The 17,676-nt window shown below is 48.1% G+C and overlaps 2 protein-coding genes across 10 annotated transcripts in view; one reads left to right on the forward strand and one right to left on the reverse strand.

The window, feature by feature from the left end:
• LOC148640286 (hemicentin-1-like) overlaps positions 1–17,676 on the forward strand; it is a 93,763-nt gene that overhangs the window by 21,348 nt on the left and 54,739 nt on the right. The window lies entirely within an intron of this gene.
• The window catches only part of LOC148640287 (cell adhesion molecule CEACAM8-like), a 28,330-nt gene that overhangs the window by 2,719 nt on the left and 7,935 nt on the right, over positions 1–17,676 (reverse strand). For 7 of the 9 annotated variants that reach the window (XM_088620518.1, XM_088620521.1, XM_088620519.1 and 4 more), the window contains 5 exons: positions 16,073–16,098; positions 15,565–15,638; positions 14,223–14,270; positions 13,938–13,981; positions 12,698–13,544 (listed from right to left, as the gene is read on the reverse strand). The exons of 1 other annotated variant lie outside the window; for it this stretch is intronic. In XM_088620518.1, coding sequence (XP_088476644.1) covers positions 13,538–13,544; positions 13,938–13,981; positions 14,223–14,270; positions 15,565–15,638; positions 16,073–16,098 — 199 coding nt within the window. In that variant the 3' untranslated portion in view covers positions 12,698–13,537. Of the gene's footprint in view, positions 1–12,697; positions 13,545–13,937; positions 13,982–14,222; positions 14,271–15,564; positions 15,639–16,072; positions 16,099–17,676 lie in introns of those variants that run through there. One more of the 9 variants, XM_088620517.1, reaches the window with a different exon arrangement.

A 17,676-nucleotide genomic window follows, 5' to 3' on the forward strand; every position in this document is an offset into this window, starting at 1 on the left:
TCAATGGCTTTTCCTTAAGAATCATTTCTGATTGTTGCAGCTCACATCTCAGGTCACTTCAGTAATATTGCCGATTCCTCTCTTGTTTCCAAACTTCAGGATGTTATCCCTGGAGTCTAACAGGACCCCTGTCCAGTTCCTCCTTATTCAGATCTTGTGTTCCTCTGAATCGCCCTTTCCTCCAGCTGACTCTAAATACTGTTCCAGCCGGCGCTGAACCTCGCGCCCTCAGCTCCTACTGCACCTTGAGCCTTGAGAAGCTTTCAGTCCTTCACCTCTCTAATGTACATTTAACATGATATCTCACTCATCCCAGGATCTATTCCAGTAGTTTCTTAAAGGAGTCAGAGTATTGCCTTCAATAACCTGACGGGCAGCCTGTTCCACTCCCCCACCACTCTCTTTGTAAAGTAGTGCCCCCAGTCCTGACTGAAGGATCTCATCCAGTTGTGTCTTGAAAGAATCCAGGGTATCATCTTCAACAGCCTGGCTGGACAGTTTGTCCCACATTCCCACAGCCCCGACCTCTTGGGACGAGCCTGTCCTGATCCATGTCCATCCGGTCCCAGTCTCCTGTCGCTGCCTGTCTGCTCCTGCAGATGTGACCCTCAGTGACACCAGAGACCTGCTGCTCCTCCACCTGTGATCTGAAGGTCTCTCCCTGAGCATGTGTGAAAACTGAGGTTTCCTGCGATAGGTTCCGATGGCCCAGTTCTAGAGAGCCTGGATCGGTCCCGGGCCCGGGTCACTATTGCTGATTTCCTTCTCTGGTCCGATCTCTCTTGGAGAGAGCTGCAGGTGACGAGCTCTTTCCAAGCCAGGCTGGATCAGCCTGTGGTTCAGTCCAGCAGGTGGCCATGAAGGGCTGGACCTGCGTGTGAAGGGTTCGACCTGAAACTGCTGCAGGAGACAGACACCTGCCCCTGGTGTGTGTGTGTGTGTGTGTGTGTGTGTGTGTGTGTGTGTGTGTGTGTGTGTGTGTGTGTGTGCAGAGAGAGCGAGAGACATTTCAGAGCACCTGGAACAGGACGTACTGTGACATCACTGCAAAAATACACACATTAAGAGCTTAATTCTTGTTCCTGTATCTCCAGCTATTTCAGAATTCCTCTGTGAGTTTCTTATCCCTCAGTGTGTGTGTTTCTCCAGGGTTGTGAGATCGTAGTTACTCACCGAACACGTTCAGTGTCACCTGTCCAGTCAGTCTATCAGCTGCAGCTGTGACAATGTTGACAGAATAGGTCCCGTTGTCTGCAGCTGTCAGTCTTCTGAGCTGCAGAGCTCCAGTGGACCCGTTCACACTGACTCTGCCTGTGTACCCTGGGCCTGGACTTTCAGAACCAGAGGTCCAGGTGACCACAGTGGGGGATGTGGAACTGGTGCCAAAGCTCCAGGTCACTGTCACTATCTGTGTTGTAGAAGGACTGATGGTTGTGTGGAACCAGACACTGCCTCCCACAACGCCAACCACAGGGCCTGGAGGGAATATACTCTGGGTACAGCAACCTGTCAATAACAGAGCTGGAGTCACTGACAGTATAACACACTCCTGTCACACAACACACCTCACAGCACCCTGTCAATAACAGAGCTGGAGTTACTGACAGTATAACACACTCCTGTCACACAACACACATCACAGCACCCTGTCAATAACAGAGCTGGAGTTACTGACAGTATAACACTCTCCTGTCACACAACACACATCATAGCACCCTGTCAATCACAGAGCTGGAGTCACTGACAGTATAACACACTCCTGTCACACAACACACCTCACAGCACCCTGTCAATAACAGAGCTGGAGTTACTGACAGTATAACACACTCCTGTCACACAACACACATCACAGCACCCTGTCAATCACAGAGCTGGAGTCACTGACAGTATAACACACTCCTGTCACACAACACACCTCACAGCACCCTGTCAATAACAGAGCTGGAGTCACTGACAGTATAACACACTCCTGTCACACAACACACCTCACAGCACCCTGTCAATAACAGAGCTGGAGTCACTGACAGTATAACACACTCCTGTCACACAACACACCTCACAGCACCCTGTCAATAACAGAGCTGGAGTCACTGACAGTATAACACACTCCTGTCACACAACACACCTCACAGCACCCTGTCAATAACAGAGCTGGAGTCACTGACAGTATAACACACTCCTGTCACACAACACACCTCACAGCACCCTGTCAATAACAGAGCTGGAGTCACTGACAGTATAACACACTCCTGTCACACAACACACCTCACAGCAACCTGTCAATAACAGAGCTGGAGTCACTGACAGTATAACACACTCCTGTCACACAACACACCTCACAGCACCCTGTCAATAACAGAGCTGGAGTCACTGACAGTATAACACACTCCTGTCACACAACACACCTCACAGCACCCTGTCAATAACAGAGCTGGAGTCACTGACAGTATAACACACTCCTGTCACACAACACACCTCACAGCACCCTGTCAATAACAGAGCTGGAGTCACTGACAGTATAACACACTCCTGTCACACAACACACCTCACAGCACCCTGTCAATAACAGAGCTGGAGTCACTGACAGTATAACACACTCCTGTCACACAACACACCTCACAGCACCCTGTCAATAACAGAGCTGGAGTCAATGACAGTATAACACACTCCTGTCACACAACACACCTCACAGCACCCTGTCAATAACAGAGCTGGAGTCACTGACAGTATAACACACTCCTGTCACACAACACACCTCACAGCACCCTGTTAATAACAGAGCTGGAGTTACTGACAGTATAACACACTCCTGTCACACAACACACCTCACAGCACCCTGTCAATAACAGAGCTGGAGTCAATGATAGTATAACACACTCCAGTCACACAACACACCTCACAGCACCCTGTCAATAACAGAGCTGGAGTCACTGACAGTATAACACACTCCTGTCACACAACACACCTCACAGCACCCTGTCAATCACAGAGCTGGAGTTACTGACAGTATAACACACTCCTGTCACACAACACACCTCACAGCACCCTGTCAATAACAGAGCTGGAGTCAATGACAGTATAACACACTCCTGTCACACAACACACCTCACAGCACCCTGTCAATAACAGAGCTGGAGTCACTGACAGTATAACACACTCCTGTCACACAACACACCTCACAGCACCCTGTCAATAACAGAGCTGGAGTCACTGACAGTATAACACACTCCTGTCACACAACACACCTCACAGCACCCTGTCAATAACAGAGCTGGAGCTACTGACATTTTTCTGTAGAGACAATTGAGTGTGTTACAGTATTGTAGAGACTTTTTGTTACAGTACAGACTGTGTGTTACAGTGCACTAACCCAGAGACAGGATAACAGATTCAGTACCTGTGATCAGCACTAGGAGTGTGTTACAGTACAGACTGTGTGTTACAGTACACTAGCCCAGAGACAGGATAACAGAGTCAGTACCTGTGATCAGCACTAGGAGTGTGTTACAGTACAGACTGTGTGTTACAGTACACTAACCCAGAGACAGGATAACAGAGTCAGTACCTGTGATCAGCACTAGGAGTGTGTTACAGTACAGACTGTGTGTTACAGTACACTAGCCCAGAGACAGGATAACAGAGTCAGTACCTGTGATCAGCACTAGGAGTGTGTTACAGTACAGACTGTGTGTTACAGTACACTAACCCAGAGACAGGATAACAGAGTCAGTACCTGTGATCAGCACCAGGAGTGTGTTACAGTACAGACTGTGTGTTACAGTACACTAACCCAGAGACAGGATAACAGTCAGTACCTGTGATCAGCACCAGGAGTGTGTTACAGTACAGACTGTGTGTTACAGTACACTAACCCAGAGACAGGATAACAGAGTCAGTACCTGTGATCAGCACCAGGAGTGTGTTACAGTACAGTGTGTGTGTTACAGTACACTAACCCAGAGACAGGATAACAGATTCAGTACCTGTGATCAGCACCAGGAGTGTGTTACAGTACAGACTGTGTGTTACAGTACACTAACCCAGAGACAGGATAACAGAGTCAGTACCTGTGATCAGCACCAGGAGTGTGTTACAGTACAGACTGTGTGTTACAGTACACTAACCCAGAGACAGGATAACAGAGTCAGTACCTGTGATCAGCACCAGGAGTGTGTTACAGTACAGACTGTGTGTTACAGTACACTAACCCAGAGACAGGATAACAGAATCAGTACCTGTGATCAGCACCAGGAGTGTGTTACAGTACAGACTGTGTGTTACAGTACACTAACCCAGAGACAGGATAACAGAGTCAGTACCTGTGATCAGCACCAGGAGTGTGTTACAGTACAGACTGTGTGTTACAGTACACTAACCCAGAGACAGGATAACAGAGTCAGTACCTGTGATCAGCACTAGGAGTGTGTTACAGTACAGACTGTGTGTTACAGTGCACTAACCCAGAGACAGGATAACAGAGTCAGTACCTGTGATCAGCACCAGGAGGCTCGCAGTGAGAGCCCCAGTTGTGTCCATGGTGTTGTGCTCGGTGTCCTTCAGCTCTCTGAGCTGTTCCTCTGTCTGCCTCTGACTTCCTCCTCTGATCAGAGTCCAGCCCAGCTCTGGGAGTGGGAGGGGCTCACAGCACAGCCAGGTCTGACTCAGTGGAATAAGACTGAGTTCTGCTGCAGAACCAGGTCTGACTCAATAAAACTGAGTTCTGCTGCAGAACCAGGTCTGACTCAATAAAACTGAGTTCTGCTGTTGAACCAGGTCTGACCCAATAAAACTGAGTTCTGCTGTTGAACCAGATCATAGTCAATGAAATTAAACTGGATTCTGCTGCAGAACCAGGTCTGACTCAGTGGAATAAGACTGAGTTCTGCTGCAGAACCAGGTCTGACCCAATAAAACTGAGTTCTGCTGCAGAACCAGGTCTGACTCAATAAAACTGAGTTCTGCTGTTGAACCAGGTCTTAGTTAATGAAATGAAACTGGATTCTGCTGCAGAACCAGGTCTGACCCAATAAAACTGAGTTCTGCTGCAGAACCAGGTGTTGTTCGATCAGCCTGATTTCCATAGCAGAGAGGTGTAGCGTGTTGTCCACTGGGGCAGAGCTGCACAGTGCAGCAGGAGATACTAGAACTGACACATTCTGATGGGACAGTATTGTTATAATAACATATCATGTGACAGTGAATTATACAGAATATATCAGAATAGGAAGATATTTTATAATGTTTATACTGAATGAATATAGATTATAATAGGAAGATGTATTATAATGGACAGATGATAATGAGTGGACAATCATGAGAAGACAGATATCTGAATGTATATTCTCATGTGAAGAGAGATCTGATGGGGTTGATGAGATCAGAATGTCATTACTGAAACAGAGTAATGAGATATAAATACAGAGCTATAATTCTGAAGTAACCTTCTCACAAATGTTCAATTGATAAACAGTATTAATATTATCATCTGGGCCTAGGAATTTCACTGATCATGTACAGATAGTTCTCAATTTCAGAACCACCGGCCAGCATGATGGGGATGAAGACCTTGAAGATGAGGATGGTGATGATGGTGATGAAGACCATGGCTGGACAGCAGCTGTATTGCCCTGCAATTCACAGTGAGCCTGTCCAGTACCTGGAGGGGAGACTCCTGGGAAAGCTATGGTTGTTGCTGGAAGATGTGTGAGTGGGACCAGTAGGGGGCGCTCACCCTGCGGTCCGTGTGGGTCCTGATGCCCCACTATAGTGATGGGGACACTAGACTGTAAAAATACTGTAAAAGGCGCCGTCCTTGGGCTGAGCCATAACACTGAGGTCCTGACTCTCTGTGGTCATTAACAATCCCAGGGTGTTTCTCTAAAAGAGTAGGGGTGTCACCCCAGTGTCCTGGTCACATTTCACCCCTGGCCTTTACCTGTCACAGCCTCTGTGTGGTGTGTGGGGAGCGTACTGGCGCACTCTGGCTGCCGTCGCATCATCCAGGTGGGGGTACACACTGGTGGGGGTGGAGGGGATCCCCATGACCTGTGAAGAGCTTTGAGGAGTGTCCAGAACAGCGCTGTATACAGTAAGTGTGAGGAATGATTATTATGATGATGGTGATGAAGATCATACACCTGTGATGAGAGCAGTGTGATCTTCTCGCCACACGGTGGCAGTGCAGTCCAATGGCTCTGATACAATATTCCTCTTGCTGCCTGTTGCTCTCTGGTCCAGGTAGTTTCGTGAGACCCGTAGGCAGATGATCGATAAGGGCGGTGCTGTCTGTCACCGGGCGCACGGCTGGTACCTGCGGGTCACGCGTGTCTGCGCACCGCGGTCTTCACGGCTGGGGGCCGTGGGGTCGTCACGGGTCACTGCGGGGCGGACAGCTCCGTGAAGTTGTCCCCCGCTTCAAACAGCTCAGCCGGTGAAACCCACCGCTCTCGTTAGCGCTGCGATCGCGCCGTTGAAAGCAGCTACTTACCTGGCAGGGGAGATACCTTGATCAGCCTGTAGGTGGAGTAGTTGGATTGTTTTTCTTTTGTTGGGAGCAGTGTTCGATTTGCGGTTTTTGAAATGGCAACCTTTGGATCCCGTAAGAATGCTGTACGTTTTGAGCTCTTGGATGACCTCTTCATGGATCGTATGCAGTTCAGCAGAAAAGTGTTACAGAAGGAACTTGGCTTTGAACCTCGGCACTTGGATTTCATCTTCGCTCTCCCAGGTCAGAAAGCATTTGAGGTTGTATTTGCTACCTATCCTCTGTTTGAACAATGCGTGGATGTGTTTGAGGCAAAAAGAGGCAAAGTTCCTGCACTTGAGAAGATCAACTTGCAGCCTCTGACACAGAGAGAGAGGAAAACGGTGCATGTTGTTATGTTCTCGGAACTGGCAAAGACGGAGGACATTCACACCTGGCTTAACCAGTACTGCACCGTCCACCATGGAACTGAGGTTAGAGATGTTGATGGTATAAAAACAGGAGCAAGGAAATTCGAGGTTCGCTTGCTACCGGACAGCGTAAATGGAGGCTTAAGGCACCTGCCCTCTACAATCCGGCTGGGCGCCTGCAATGGCTATGTGTTTTATGTGGGACAACCAAAGGTGTGTCGGCGCTGTGGTGCTGTGGGACACCTGGCATCGTCCTGCACTGTGAAATGCTGCAAGACCTGTGGCAAACAGGGACATTTAGCCTCTGACTGTTCAATGCTGCCAAAGTGCAATTTATGTGGCTCGGAAGGACACGTTTTTTAAGAACTGCCCTCACGCCTACGCCAATAAACTCAAAATGAGAAAGGATGAGGCAGTGCTTGTTTCAGCCAAACCGGCCCGAAAATCCAAAGCAAACAACAAGCCAAACAAAGAACCCTTGTTGGACAAAGACTCTCAGCCTCCAGCCAGGATCAGTCCTGCTGTGGCTCCGGGGCTGGTGGAAGAGAAATCCACTACCCCCCCACAACCGCAGACTGCACCAGACAAGCACGAGGGTTTGAAAACCCCCGAGAACAGCGAGGACCCCTCCCCCACTCCTGCTCCTCAGAACGAGGGCCAGTGTGGGGCCCCCCGGTGGAGCGGGTCCAGCGAGGATACCCAGGATTCAGCGGAGCTGCTTTTCTCAGACTCTGCAAGTGCTACAGATGCCCTCCTCTCCTCCATCCAGTCCATCACGGAGGATCTGCAGCAGCTGGTGGGTGAGGGGGAAGAGGAGACTGGTGCATCGGCTGCACCCCTTTCCCCTCAGTGCTCCCAGGAGCTGGACTTGAGGAAAAGAAAAAATGACTCTGTTTTCTCCCCGAGCGAGGAGGAAGGAGAGCATGGCGATGGGGACAGCTGGAACCTCTCCACCCCTCCCTCTACCCCCTTCCTTGAAATGGACTCTGTGAACGCTTTTACTGCTGCCACCCTGATGAAGGCTCATTCAGAGGATGGCTGGCAGGAAATTGGTAAGAAGAAAAAGAAAAAGAAAAAGGTAACAGGTGAGACCGAAGAGAAATGTGTTTTGTAAAGACTGGTTCCACTTTCTTATGTAATATGGCTCTTAACATAATTTCTCTTAACACAAGAGGTATCAATGACAGAGTTAAATGCCAGTCTGTCTTTGATTACCTCCAGCAGAGAGAGGGAGATGTGTTGATGTTGCAGGAGTGTGCTTTAGCCTATCAAGAGAGGTATAAAAGTTTTGAAGATAGGTGGGATAAAGGGCCTTCTGTTTGGTCAGGGGACAATAACAACAGAGCCTCTGGCGTGGCCATTCTTTTCAAAGGATGGGCATTCAAATTGAAAAGTATTCAGAGGGTCATAGATGGCAGGTTGCTGTGTGTGGATGTGGAATGGGGGACCGTTAACCTGCGGCTAATCAATGTGTATTGTCCTACTGACGTGGGAGGAAGGGTGGAGCTACTCAAGGCACTCTCTCCCCTATTGTTAAGTAACACAGACGTGATAGTGGGAGGGGATTTTAATTGTATCTTAGAGCACACAGACAGGCAGTCTAGCTCGCCGATAAAATTGGATTCCAGCTCACTGGCCCTGCAAAACTTAGTTCAAGACTTTAAACTCTCAGACACATATAGATGTATATATCCCACAACAGCAGGATATACATGGTCAGGGAGGAATAGCAGCTCCAGAATTGACTATTGCTTTGTCTCAGAGAGAGTGAAAGTTGTTGGGGTCACTCTTCAGCCTGTCTCCTTCTCAGATCATCAGGCTTTAGGGTGTAGAGTGGAACTCCAGGGCGGGACTGTCTTTGGCCCAGGCCTCTGGAAACTCAACACAAAGCTGCTAGAGAACGAGGGGGTAGTATCCCGCTACAAGGAGAAACTATCACAGTGGCTGTCCTTGCAGTGTCTGTACGGGTCAGTAGGAGAGTGGTGGGAGGAGGTGAAGGTGAGGACAAAGGCCTTTTTCATGGCTGAGGGAAGGAAGGCTGCTGCCAGACGGAGAGGAGTGCTAGCCAGGAAACAGAGGCAGCTGCAGCGTCTCTACACGATGCTGCACAGTGGCTTCGATGTGCTCGAGGATATCGCCCTTTTAAAAAAGGACATCCGGAGCATAGCCGAAGAAAGTAGTCGAGGAGTGCTGTTAAGAAGCAGAGTGCAGTTCTTGGAAGAAAATGAGAAGTGTACTCGCTTCTTTTTCAGGAAAGTGGTAGGCTCCAAGACTGTCATGGAAAGTGTAGTTGATGAGGAGGGACGAGAGAGAACAGAGCCGAGTGCTATCCTCTCCTGCACCGAGGCCTTCTACTCAAGACTGTACAGCTCTACAGAGGTAAAGGATGAAGATATTCATTTTTTTACCTCAAAGCTAGAAAACATTTTGAGTGAAGAAGATAGGGAAGTACTTGAGAGGGATTTGACAGTAGAAGAGCTGAGACAGGCTATGGAGAGCTTACAGAAGGGGAAAACTCCGGGTGCTGACGGGCTCCCTAAAGAATTTTATTGCACCTTTTGGGATCTGCTTCAGGATCCGCTACTGCTCCTATTCGAGGAAAGCTACAAGACAGAATTGCTGCCTGACTCCTTAAGAGAAGGCACTATCTCTCTCTTGTTTAAGAAAGGAGAAAAAAATGACATAAAGAACTGGAGACCCCTCACCCTGTTAGGCGTGGACACTAAGATCCTGTCCAAAGCCCTTTTCCTGCGCCTACAAAATGTAGTGGCCTCACTGGTAGGGAAAGAACAGACTTGTGGGATAGCAGGACGCCTGATGAGCGACAACCTGGCCTTGTTGAGGGATGTCTGTCTGTACTCTGAGGATCGCTCCCTCCCTCTGTGCATTTTAGGTGTAGACCTAGAAAAGGCCTTTGACCGCCTAAACCGGCAGTACTTAACATCGGTACTTGAGCACATGAAGTTTGGCCCCATCATGAGAAAGTGGATTAACCTGCTGTACACAGGTAGCAACAGCAGAGTCATGGTTAATGGCAATAGATCACGCACCTTTGAAGTCTGTTCAGGGGTGAGGCAGGGCTGCCCATTATCCCCCTTGTTATTCGTTTTGGCTATGGAGCCCTTAGCCTGTGCCTTGCGCCAGGATCAGGCCATTAATGGGATACCAGTGCCTGGAAGTGGGGGAGGAGAGGTAAAGACATCTCTATACATGGATGACGTCACCCTGCTCCTCTCTGACAATGCCTCAATTAGCAGAGCTCTGCAGTGCTGTGATCGGTTCTCTTTGGCTTCCTCCGCAAAAATTAACACATCTAAGAGTGAGATTTTTTATCAGAACTGGAGGGAGCCAAAAGAAGGACATGATCTCAGGCTGCAAGAGAAGAGAATTAAGGTCCTGGGGGTGTATTTTGGAGAAGAGATGGGAACAGTAAATTGGCAGAACAAATTGCCAATCTTAAACAAAAAACTGATGCAATGGAAGGACCGAGACCTCACCATGACAGGGAAGGTGCTGGTCATCAAAGCCGAGCTCTTGCCTGTCTTGAATTTTCTGGCTTCTACCTTCCCAATCCCACACCGTGTTGCGGCGGTGCTGAGGAGATTGATGTTTCAATTTCTATGGGGTGGGAAGCAGGAAAGACTCAGAAGGGAAATAATGTACAGGCCGCTACCCTCAGGGGGGAAGTCTGTCCCAGATATTGCTACGAAGCTGCTGTCCATTTTCCTGGCCTCTGTGCTGAGAGGCTTTGCAACAGCACCTGCAGCGCGTACCTGGACTTATTTTTCCAGGCTCTGGGTAGGTAGGGAGGTGTTCAGAGTGTGGGGTGTCAGACCCAAGCTGGACGTCCCACTCTCTGACACATGCCCTGCAATTTATGGGACAGTTAAAAGTTTTCTAAGATCTCACCCAATTGGCCATATTCCCCTCCGAGATGTCAGCGTCCAAAAACTGGAAGATTTCGTAGCACCCCAGAACAATAGGCAGACCCCTGTGGGCATTTTAACATCAGCCCAAACAAGGAAGGTGTGGAAACACACATCCTCTAAATTTCTGTGCAACATTCACAGAGATTTAGCCTGGAGTGTCGTCCACCAGTGCTTACCGGTACGAACTTTCTTGTACCGTAGGGGCCTCACCCCCAGCCCTCGCTGCGTTAGGGTGGGCTGCGGCGAGGAGGAGACTGTGACCCATCTCCTGTGGTCCTGCTTTTTTGCTAAGGCCTTCTGGGCACAGTTTGAAGATTGGTTGCAGGCTCTCTCGCCCCAATTTACCCTGACCGCTGCTTTCGTCATATACGGCATCTCTCCTGTCAGGCTTCCTCCTGACGTGTTTGACAGGATCTGGGCCGTGGTGAACAGTGGGAAAGACGCCCTGTGGAGAGTGAGGAACATGGGGCTGTTCAAAGGCATCGAGGTCCCAGTCAAGGCAGCAGGTAGCCTGGCCCTGTTCATCACCCGAGAGAACTATTACCTCAGAGATCTGTGGAGAGAAGGGAGGGAGGAAGCAGAAAATCTGTGGGAAATAGAGAGCATAGGTCAATATCTCAAGAAACTGTGAAAAACATTATCATGTTTAAATAAAGAATGTGATTTGCACCAGAAAAAAAGAAAATTGTTGCTATGTAACTGTTACCGTGTCAAAATGTAATGAGATGTGATCATATATACTGTTTTAAGTATGTATATTAATGTAAAGCTTTCTGATTTGTGATTTCCTGTATTTTTTTGTGAAAAGAAAATAAAGTTCTTAAAAATCGAAAATCGAAAGCAGCTTCGCGGCTGCGTGCGGTCCGGAGATACTGTATAAGGACTTCCGTTTCCGGTGATCACACGCACAGCGACCTTGACCGCTAGCGACCCCGTGTGGAGAGCTCAAGTCCTGCGTCACTGGCTGAGAGGATAACAATGTCTGCAGTTGTGTTTCTCTGTCCGGTGGGGCGGCTGATTTTGCATTTAATACCAGTATCTTCTGTGCGTCTGTGTGAACAGGAAAATTACATTTGTCTCTGATATCATACCGTCATCACAAGAGTTTAGCCTTAAAAAGCTAACTTTAGCCATGTCAATATTTTATACATCTGAAGAAGTCATCAGTTCCTCACTGCGTCATTTTTAAATAAACATGCAAATCAATAGGCGTGTAATGTTTCACTTAAACGCCTCTTAGCTAGCACATATATTCTGAACCCCCCCACCCACCCTAGACATGGTATCTCTTGAATCTCATAGAGGGCTGTGATTGGACGAGGAGAACATTCTTATTTAAAAACGTCAACTTCCTGTGGGACAAGAATGGTCTTGTCGTATCTATTTCATGCAACGCAACTTCGGAGAGGTGAACCAGAAGCTGGAAATTGTTTTTTGACACATCTACAAAACAACATTGGAAACTACTGTCTCACACACGAAGACCTCGGAAATATTTTATTTTCATGTAAAATATTTGGACTTGTATCTAAATTCTTAAAAATGTCACGATCCACCCATTTTTACAATATTTACATTATAATAAACTTTATTTTATATAGCACCTTTAAAAGTAGCTTTTCAAACTGCTGTACAGAACGACAATAAGAACAATACAAAATACACAAGATAAGCACAATGAGGAGACAGTAGATGTGGGTACACTAGGAATGCAGTAGGAGCAGAGCAGTAAAGATCAGAACCAGTTAAGTAAAGTGCTCTTACAGTGCTCTTACGTGAAAACAACGCGATTAGGTTCTTTGTGCATGTAGGTGGACATCTTGTCTTGTTCTCACAACACCGCTGAGGTACAGTTTACAGACACAGAGACACACTGATGGACAAACACCAGTAGAAACTTTATTCGTGTTTAAGGACACAAATACAAAAATATTTTTAAGAACATCAAGGACATTCTTGGAGATGGAGATATACATCATGCACATATCCTATAAATGTATAGCTCTGTTCAAAATAAATAAGTTCTGTCAGGAGGAATTAGACTTTGGCCCCAGGCCTGTCCAGACCACTCTGACCTGTGACCAGTGACACTGTGCTCAGGCTGGGACAGGCCCAGTGCTGGGAGGGACAGTGGGGCAGCACTGGCAGGACAGGAAATGGAGTTGGGGAACAGGAAGTGGCTCTTTCGTCCACACGCCTGACAGTAGACAGTCCCAGCACACAGGCCCACACTGTGGTGATGTTCACTGTGATACTTCAGCACAGGCTCACCCTGCTCGAACCCTGAGCCGACTGGCTCACCCTCAGCTGGTATCATGAGTTACTGTACCGACCTCTCTGTGCCTAAACCTGATCACACTGGGGCTGACTGCACTGTACTGTGCTTTTACCATGATCTCACTGGGCTTTACTGCTCTGTACTGTGCTTTTACCCTGATCTCACTGGGATTTACTACTGTGTACTGTGATTTTTACCCTGATCTCACTTGGCGTTCCTGCTCTGTGCTTTTAGCCTGATCTGGGATTAAGCCACTGGGATTCACTGCACTATAATGTGATTTTATTTAGATTTCACTGTACAATTTACTGCACTGTACTGTGCTTTTACCCTGGTAGTCTTTTACAAGGAGCTCACAGACACACACAGTGGCTCAGTGCTCTGGGTGTCAGAGACGCACTGTCTGACACACTGACAGAGCACAGACTGTCCATCTTCAGGACCTGGAGGAGAGACAGAGGGAGGGGAATTAAGACACTAACTAACACCCTGTGACAGAACATGCTGCACAGAATCTCATCCTGAAAAACAAGAGTTTCACAGAAATAGGAAGAATATTGTAAGAACCTTCTGTCTGGATTAGGAAGATGCTCAGACGAACGATCAGAAAAGGTCTGATTAGATAACGAATGCTGTATATCTAATCGACTCCTGATTGGACAGAAGTAGAGCATTGGAGAGGATGGAGAGGATATCAGTTTTCCTATTGGCTAGCAGATATATTCTGAACCCCCCCCACCCACCCTAGACATGGTATCTCTTGAATCTCAGAGAGCGCTCTGATTGGACGAGGAGAACATTCTGAACCCTCTGATTGGAGGAGGATTCTCACTGACCTGTTTAAGTTGCCGTAGGTGGAGTTGTCTGGGAACTGTAAGCCCTGTGTGCAGACAGACAGGGAGACAGAGATCAGGTGAGACAGACAGACAGACAGGGAGACAGAGACCAGGTGAAACATGCAGACTAGGTGAGACAGACAGGGAGACAGAGACCAGGTGAGACAGACACACAGACAACAGTCAGGGAGACAGACTAGGTGGGACAGACAGGGGGACAGACAGACAGACAGACTGTGCTGGTGCTGGGGGTATTGAGAAGAGGGAAGGCACAGTTACACTCACAGTGTAGGTGCTCTCTGGAGCTGCAGGACTGGGCTGGGCTGCTTTCTTCTGCAATACAGTCACACACTCGTGAGCCACTGTGTTATAACAATTATTCCTCTGACTGCAGCACAGTCACACACTCGTGAGCCACTGTGTTATAACAATTATTCCTCTGACTGCAGCACAGTCACACACTCGTGAGCCACTGTGTTATAACAATTATTCCTCTGACTGCAGCACAGTCACACACTCGTGAGCTGCTGTGTTATAACAATTATTCCAGACTACTGTGGAATAACGTCCAGTGTTGGGGTTCACAGCTCTCAGTGAGGGGTTGTTGGGGTTCACAGCTCTCAGTGAGGGGTTGTTGGGGTCCACAGCTCTGTCTCCCAGCTGGTCTCTCCTGCCGCAGGGATGAGGAAGTTGCTGTATCAGTGCTGTGTGGTGAAGGGACTGGAACAGGAAGGTCCTCTCTCTCTGTTCATGAACAACCTGCTCACACTCAGCCCATTGTCTGAGAGGCTGGGTCTCTTATCTCATGATCACCACAAAACCAGCTGGAGCCTGATAGACCTCTCGTCTGCAGACAGGCAGGTGTGTGGAGAGACAGACAGCTGACAGTGAGCACAGTGTGAGAGAGAGACAGGCAGGAGAGGAGAGACAGGTGTGTGGACAGTTAGACAGCGGTCAGTGTGGCTACAGTGTGAGAGAGAGACAGGCAGGAGAGGAGAGACAGGTGTGTGGACAGTTAGACAGCGGTCAGTGTGGCTACAGTGTGAGAGAGAGACAGGCAGGAGAGGAGAGACAGGTGTGTGGACAGTTAGACAGCGGTCAGTGTGGCTACAGTGTGAGAGAGAGACAGGCAGGAGAGGAGAGACAGGTGTGTGGACAGTTAGACAGCAGTCAGTGTGGCTACAGTGTGAGAGAGAGACAGGCAGGAGAGGAGAGACAGGTGTGTGGACAGTTAGACAGCGGTCAGTGTGGCTACAGTGTGAGAGAGAGACAGGCAGGAGAGGAGAGACAGGTGTGTGGACAGTTAGACAGCAGTCAGTGTGGCTACAGTGTGAGAGAGAGACAGGCAGGAGAGGAGAGACAGGTGTGTGGACAGTTAGACAGTGGTCAGTGTGGCTACAGTGTGAGAGACAGGCCGGAGAGGAGAGACAGGTGTGTGGACAGTTAGACAGTGGTCAGTGTGGCTACAGTGTGAGAGAGAGACAGGCAGGAGAGGAGAGACAGGTGTGTGGACAGTTAGACAGCGGTCAGTGTGGCTACATTGTGAGAGAGAGACAGACAGGAGAGGAGAGACAGGTGTGTGGACAGTAAGACAGTGGTCAGTGTGGCTACAGTGTGACAGACTGACCTGGTGACCAGCAGGCAGGTTCATGTACATCATGTGATCCTTCAGCCCCTCAGAGTTTTCATACATGACAGAGCCTGGCAGAGAAACACAGACACAGAGAGGGAGACAGGTGAGAGAGAGACAGACAAGCAGTAGAGGGAGACAGGTGAGAGAGAGACATACAGGAGAAGAGAGGGGAGAAAGGAGAGAGAGAGACAGACAAGCAGGAGAGGGGATACAGGAGAGAGAGAGACAGACAGGAGAAGAGAGGGGAGACAGGTGAGAGAGACACAGACAGGCAGGAGAGGGGAGACAGAGGAGAGAGAGACAGACAGGCAGGAGGGGGGATACAGGAGAGAGAGAGACAGACAGGGAGAGGAGAGACAAGCAGGAGAGGGGATACAGGAGAGAGAGAGAGACAGACAGGAGAGGAGAGACAGGTGAGAGAGAGACAGACAGGCACGAGAGGGGAGACAAGTGAGAGAGACAGGTGAGAGAGACAGACAGGGGGACAGACAGCCTCACTTACTGTTAGTGGTCTCCCTGGGGCTGCTCCTGTAAAGACAACACAGAGACACTGAGAGTTACTGATCACTGACTCGTCTCATCTCACCCACAGCTATTCCTGTGTTCTGTTTCTTCAAGAGCTCTTTCTATCCCTGTGTCAGTGTATTTGAACCCTGTCTCTATTCTAATATCAGTGTATTTGGACCCTGTGTCTATTCTAATATCAGTGTATTCTATCCCTGTCTCTATTCTAATATCAGTGTATTTGGACCCTGTCTCTATTCTAATATCAGTGTATTCTATCCCTGTGTCTATTCCAGTATCAGTGTGTCTATTCCAGTACTGTATCAGTGTGTTCCAGCACTGTGTCTATTCCAAAATCAGTGTGTCTATTCCAGTACTGTTTCAGTGTGTTCCAGTACTGGTGTCTATTCCAGCAGTGTGTCTGTTCCAGTATAGGTGTATTCCATTACTGTGTCCATTCCAGTACTGAGTCTTTTCCAGTACAATGTATTCCAGCACTGTCTCTATTTCAGTATCACTGTGTCTATTCTAGCACTGTGTCTATTTCAGTATCAGGGTGTCTATTCCAGCAGTCTATTCCAGTATCAGTGTATCTATTCCACTATCAGCGTGTCTTTTCCAGTATCAGCGTGTCTATTCCAGTATCAGTGTGTCTATTCCAGCACTGTGTCTATTCCAGTATCAGCATGTCTATTCCAGTATCAGTGTTTATTACAGTATCAGTGTGTCTATTCCAGTATCAGCGTGTCTATTCCAGTATCAGTGTGTCTATTCCAGCACTGTGTCTATTCCAGTATCAGTGTCTATTCCAGTATCAGTGTGTCTATTCCAGTATCAGCGTGTCTATTCCAGTATCAGTGTGTCTATTCCAGCACTGTGTCTATTCCAGTATCAGCGTGTCTATTCCAGCACTGTGTCTATTTCAGTATCAGTGTGTCTATTCCAGCACTGTCTATTCCAGTATCAGCGTGTCTATTCCAGTATCAGCGTGTCTATTCCAGCACTGTGTCTATTCCAGTATCAGTGTGTCTATTCCAGCACTGTGTCTATTCCAGTATCAGTGTGTCTATTCCAGCAGTGTGTCTATTCCAGTATCAGTGTGTTCCAGCACTGTGTCTATTCCAGTATCAGTGTGTTCCAGCACTGTGTCTATTCCAGTATCAGCGTGTCTATTCCAGTATCAGTGTGTTCCAGCACTGTGTCTATTCCAGTATCCGCGTGTCTATTCCAGTATCAGCGTGTCTATTGGTGTTGCAGCAGGCTCTGCACAGAGAGAATCACACAGAGGAAGCAGCAGGAGGGTTACAGACTGTCTATTCCAGTATCAGTGTTTATTCCAGTATCAGTGTCTATTCCAGTATCAGCGTGTCTATTCCAGTATCACTGTGTCTATTCTAGCACTGTGTCTATTTCAGTATCAGGGTGTCTATTCCAGCAGTCTATTCCAGTATCAGTGTATCTATTCCACTATCAGCGTGTCTATTCCAGTATCAGCGTGTCTATTCCAGCACTGTGTCTATTCCAGTATCAGCATGTCTATTCCAGTATCAGTGTTTATTCCAGTATCAGTGTGTCTATTCCAGTATCAGCGTGTCTATTCCA

This window comes from Lepisosteus platostomus, chromosome 26, assembly GCF_059453375.1.
Source record: "Lepisosteus platostomus isolate fLepPlt1 chromosome 26, fLepPlt1.hap1, whole genome shotgun sequence".
Lineage (NCBI taxonomy): Eukaryota > Metazoa > Chordata > Actinopteri > Semionotiformes > Lepisosteidae > Lepisosteus > Lepisosteus platostomus.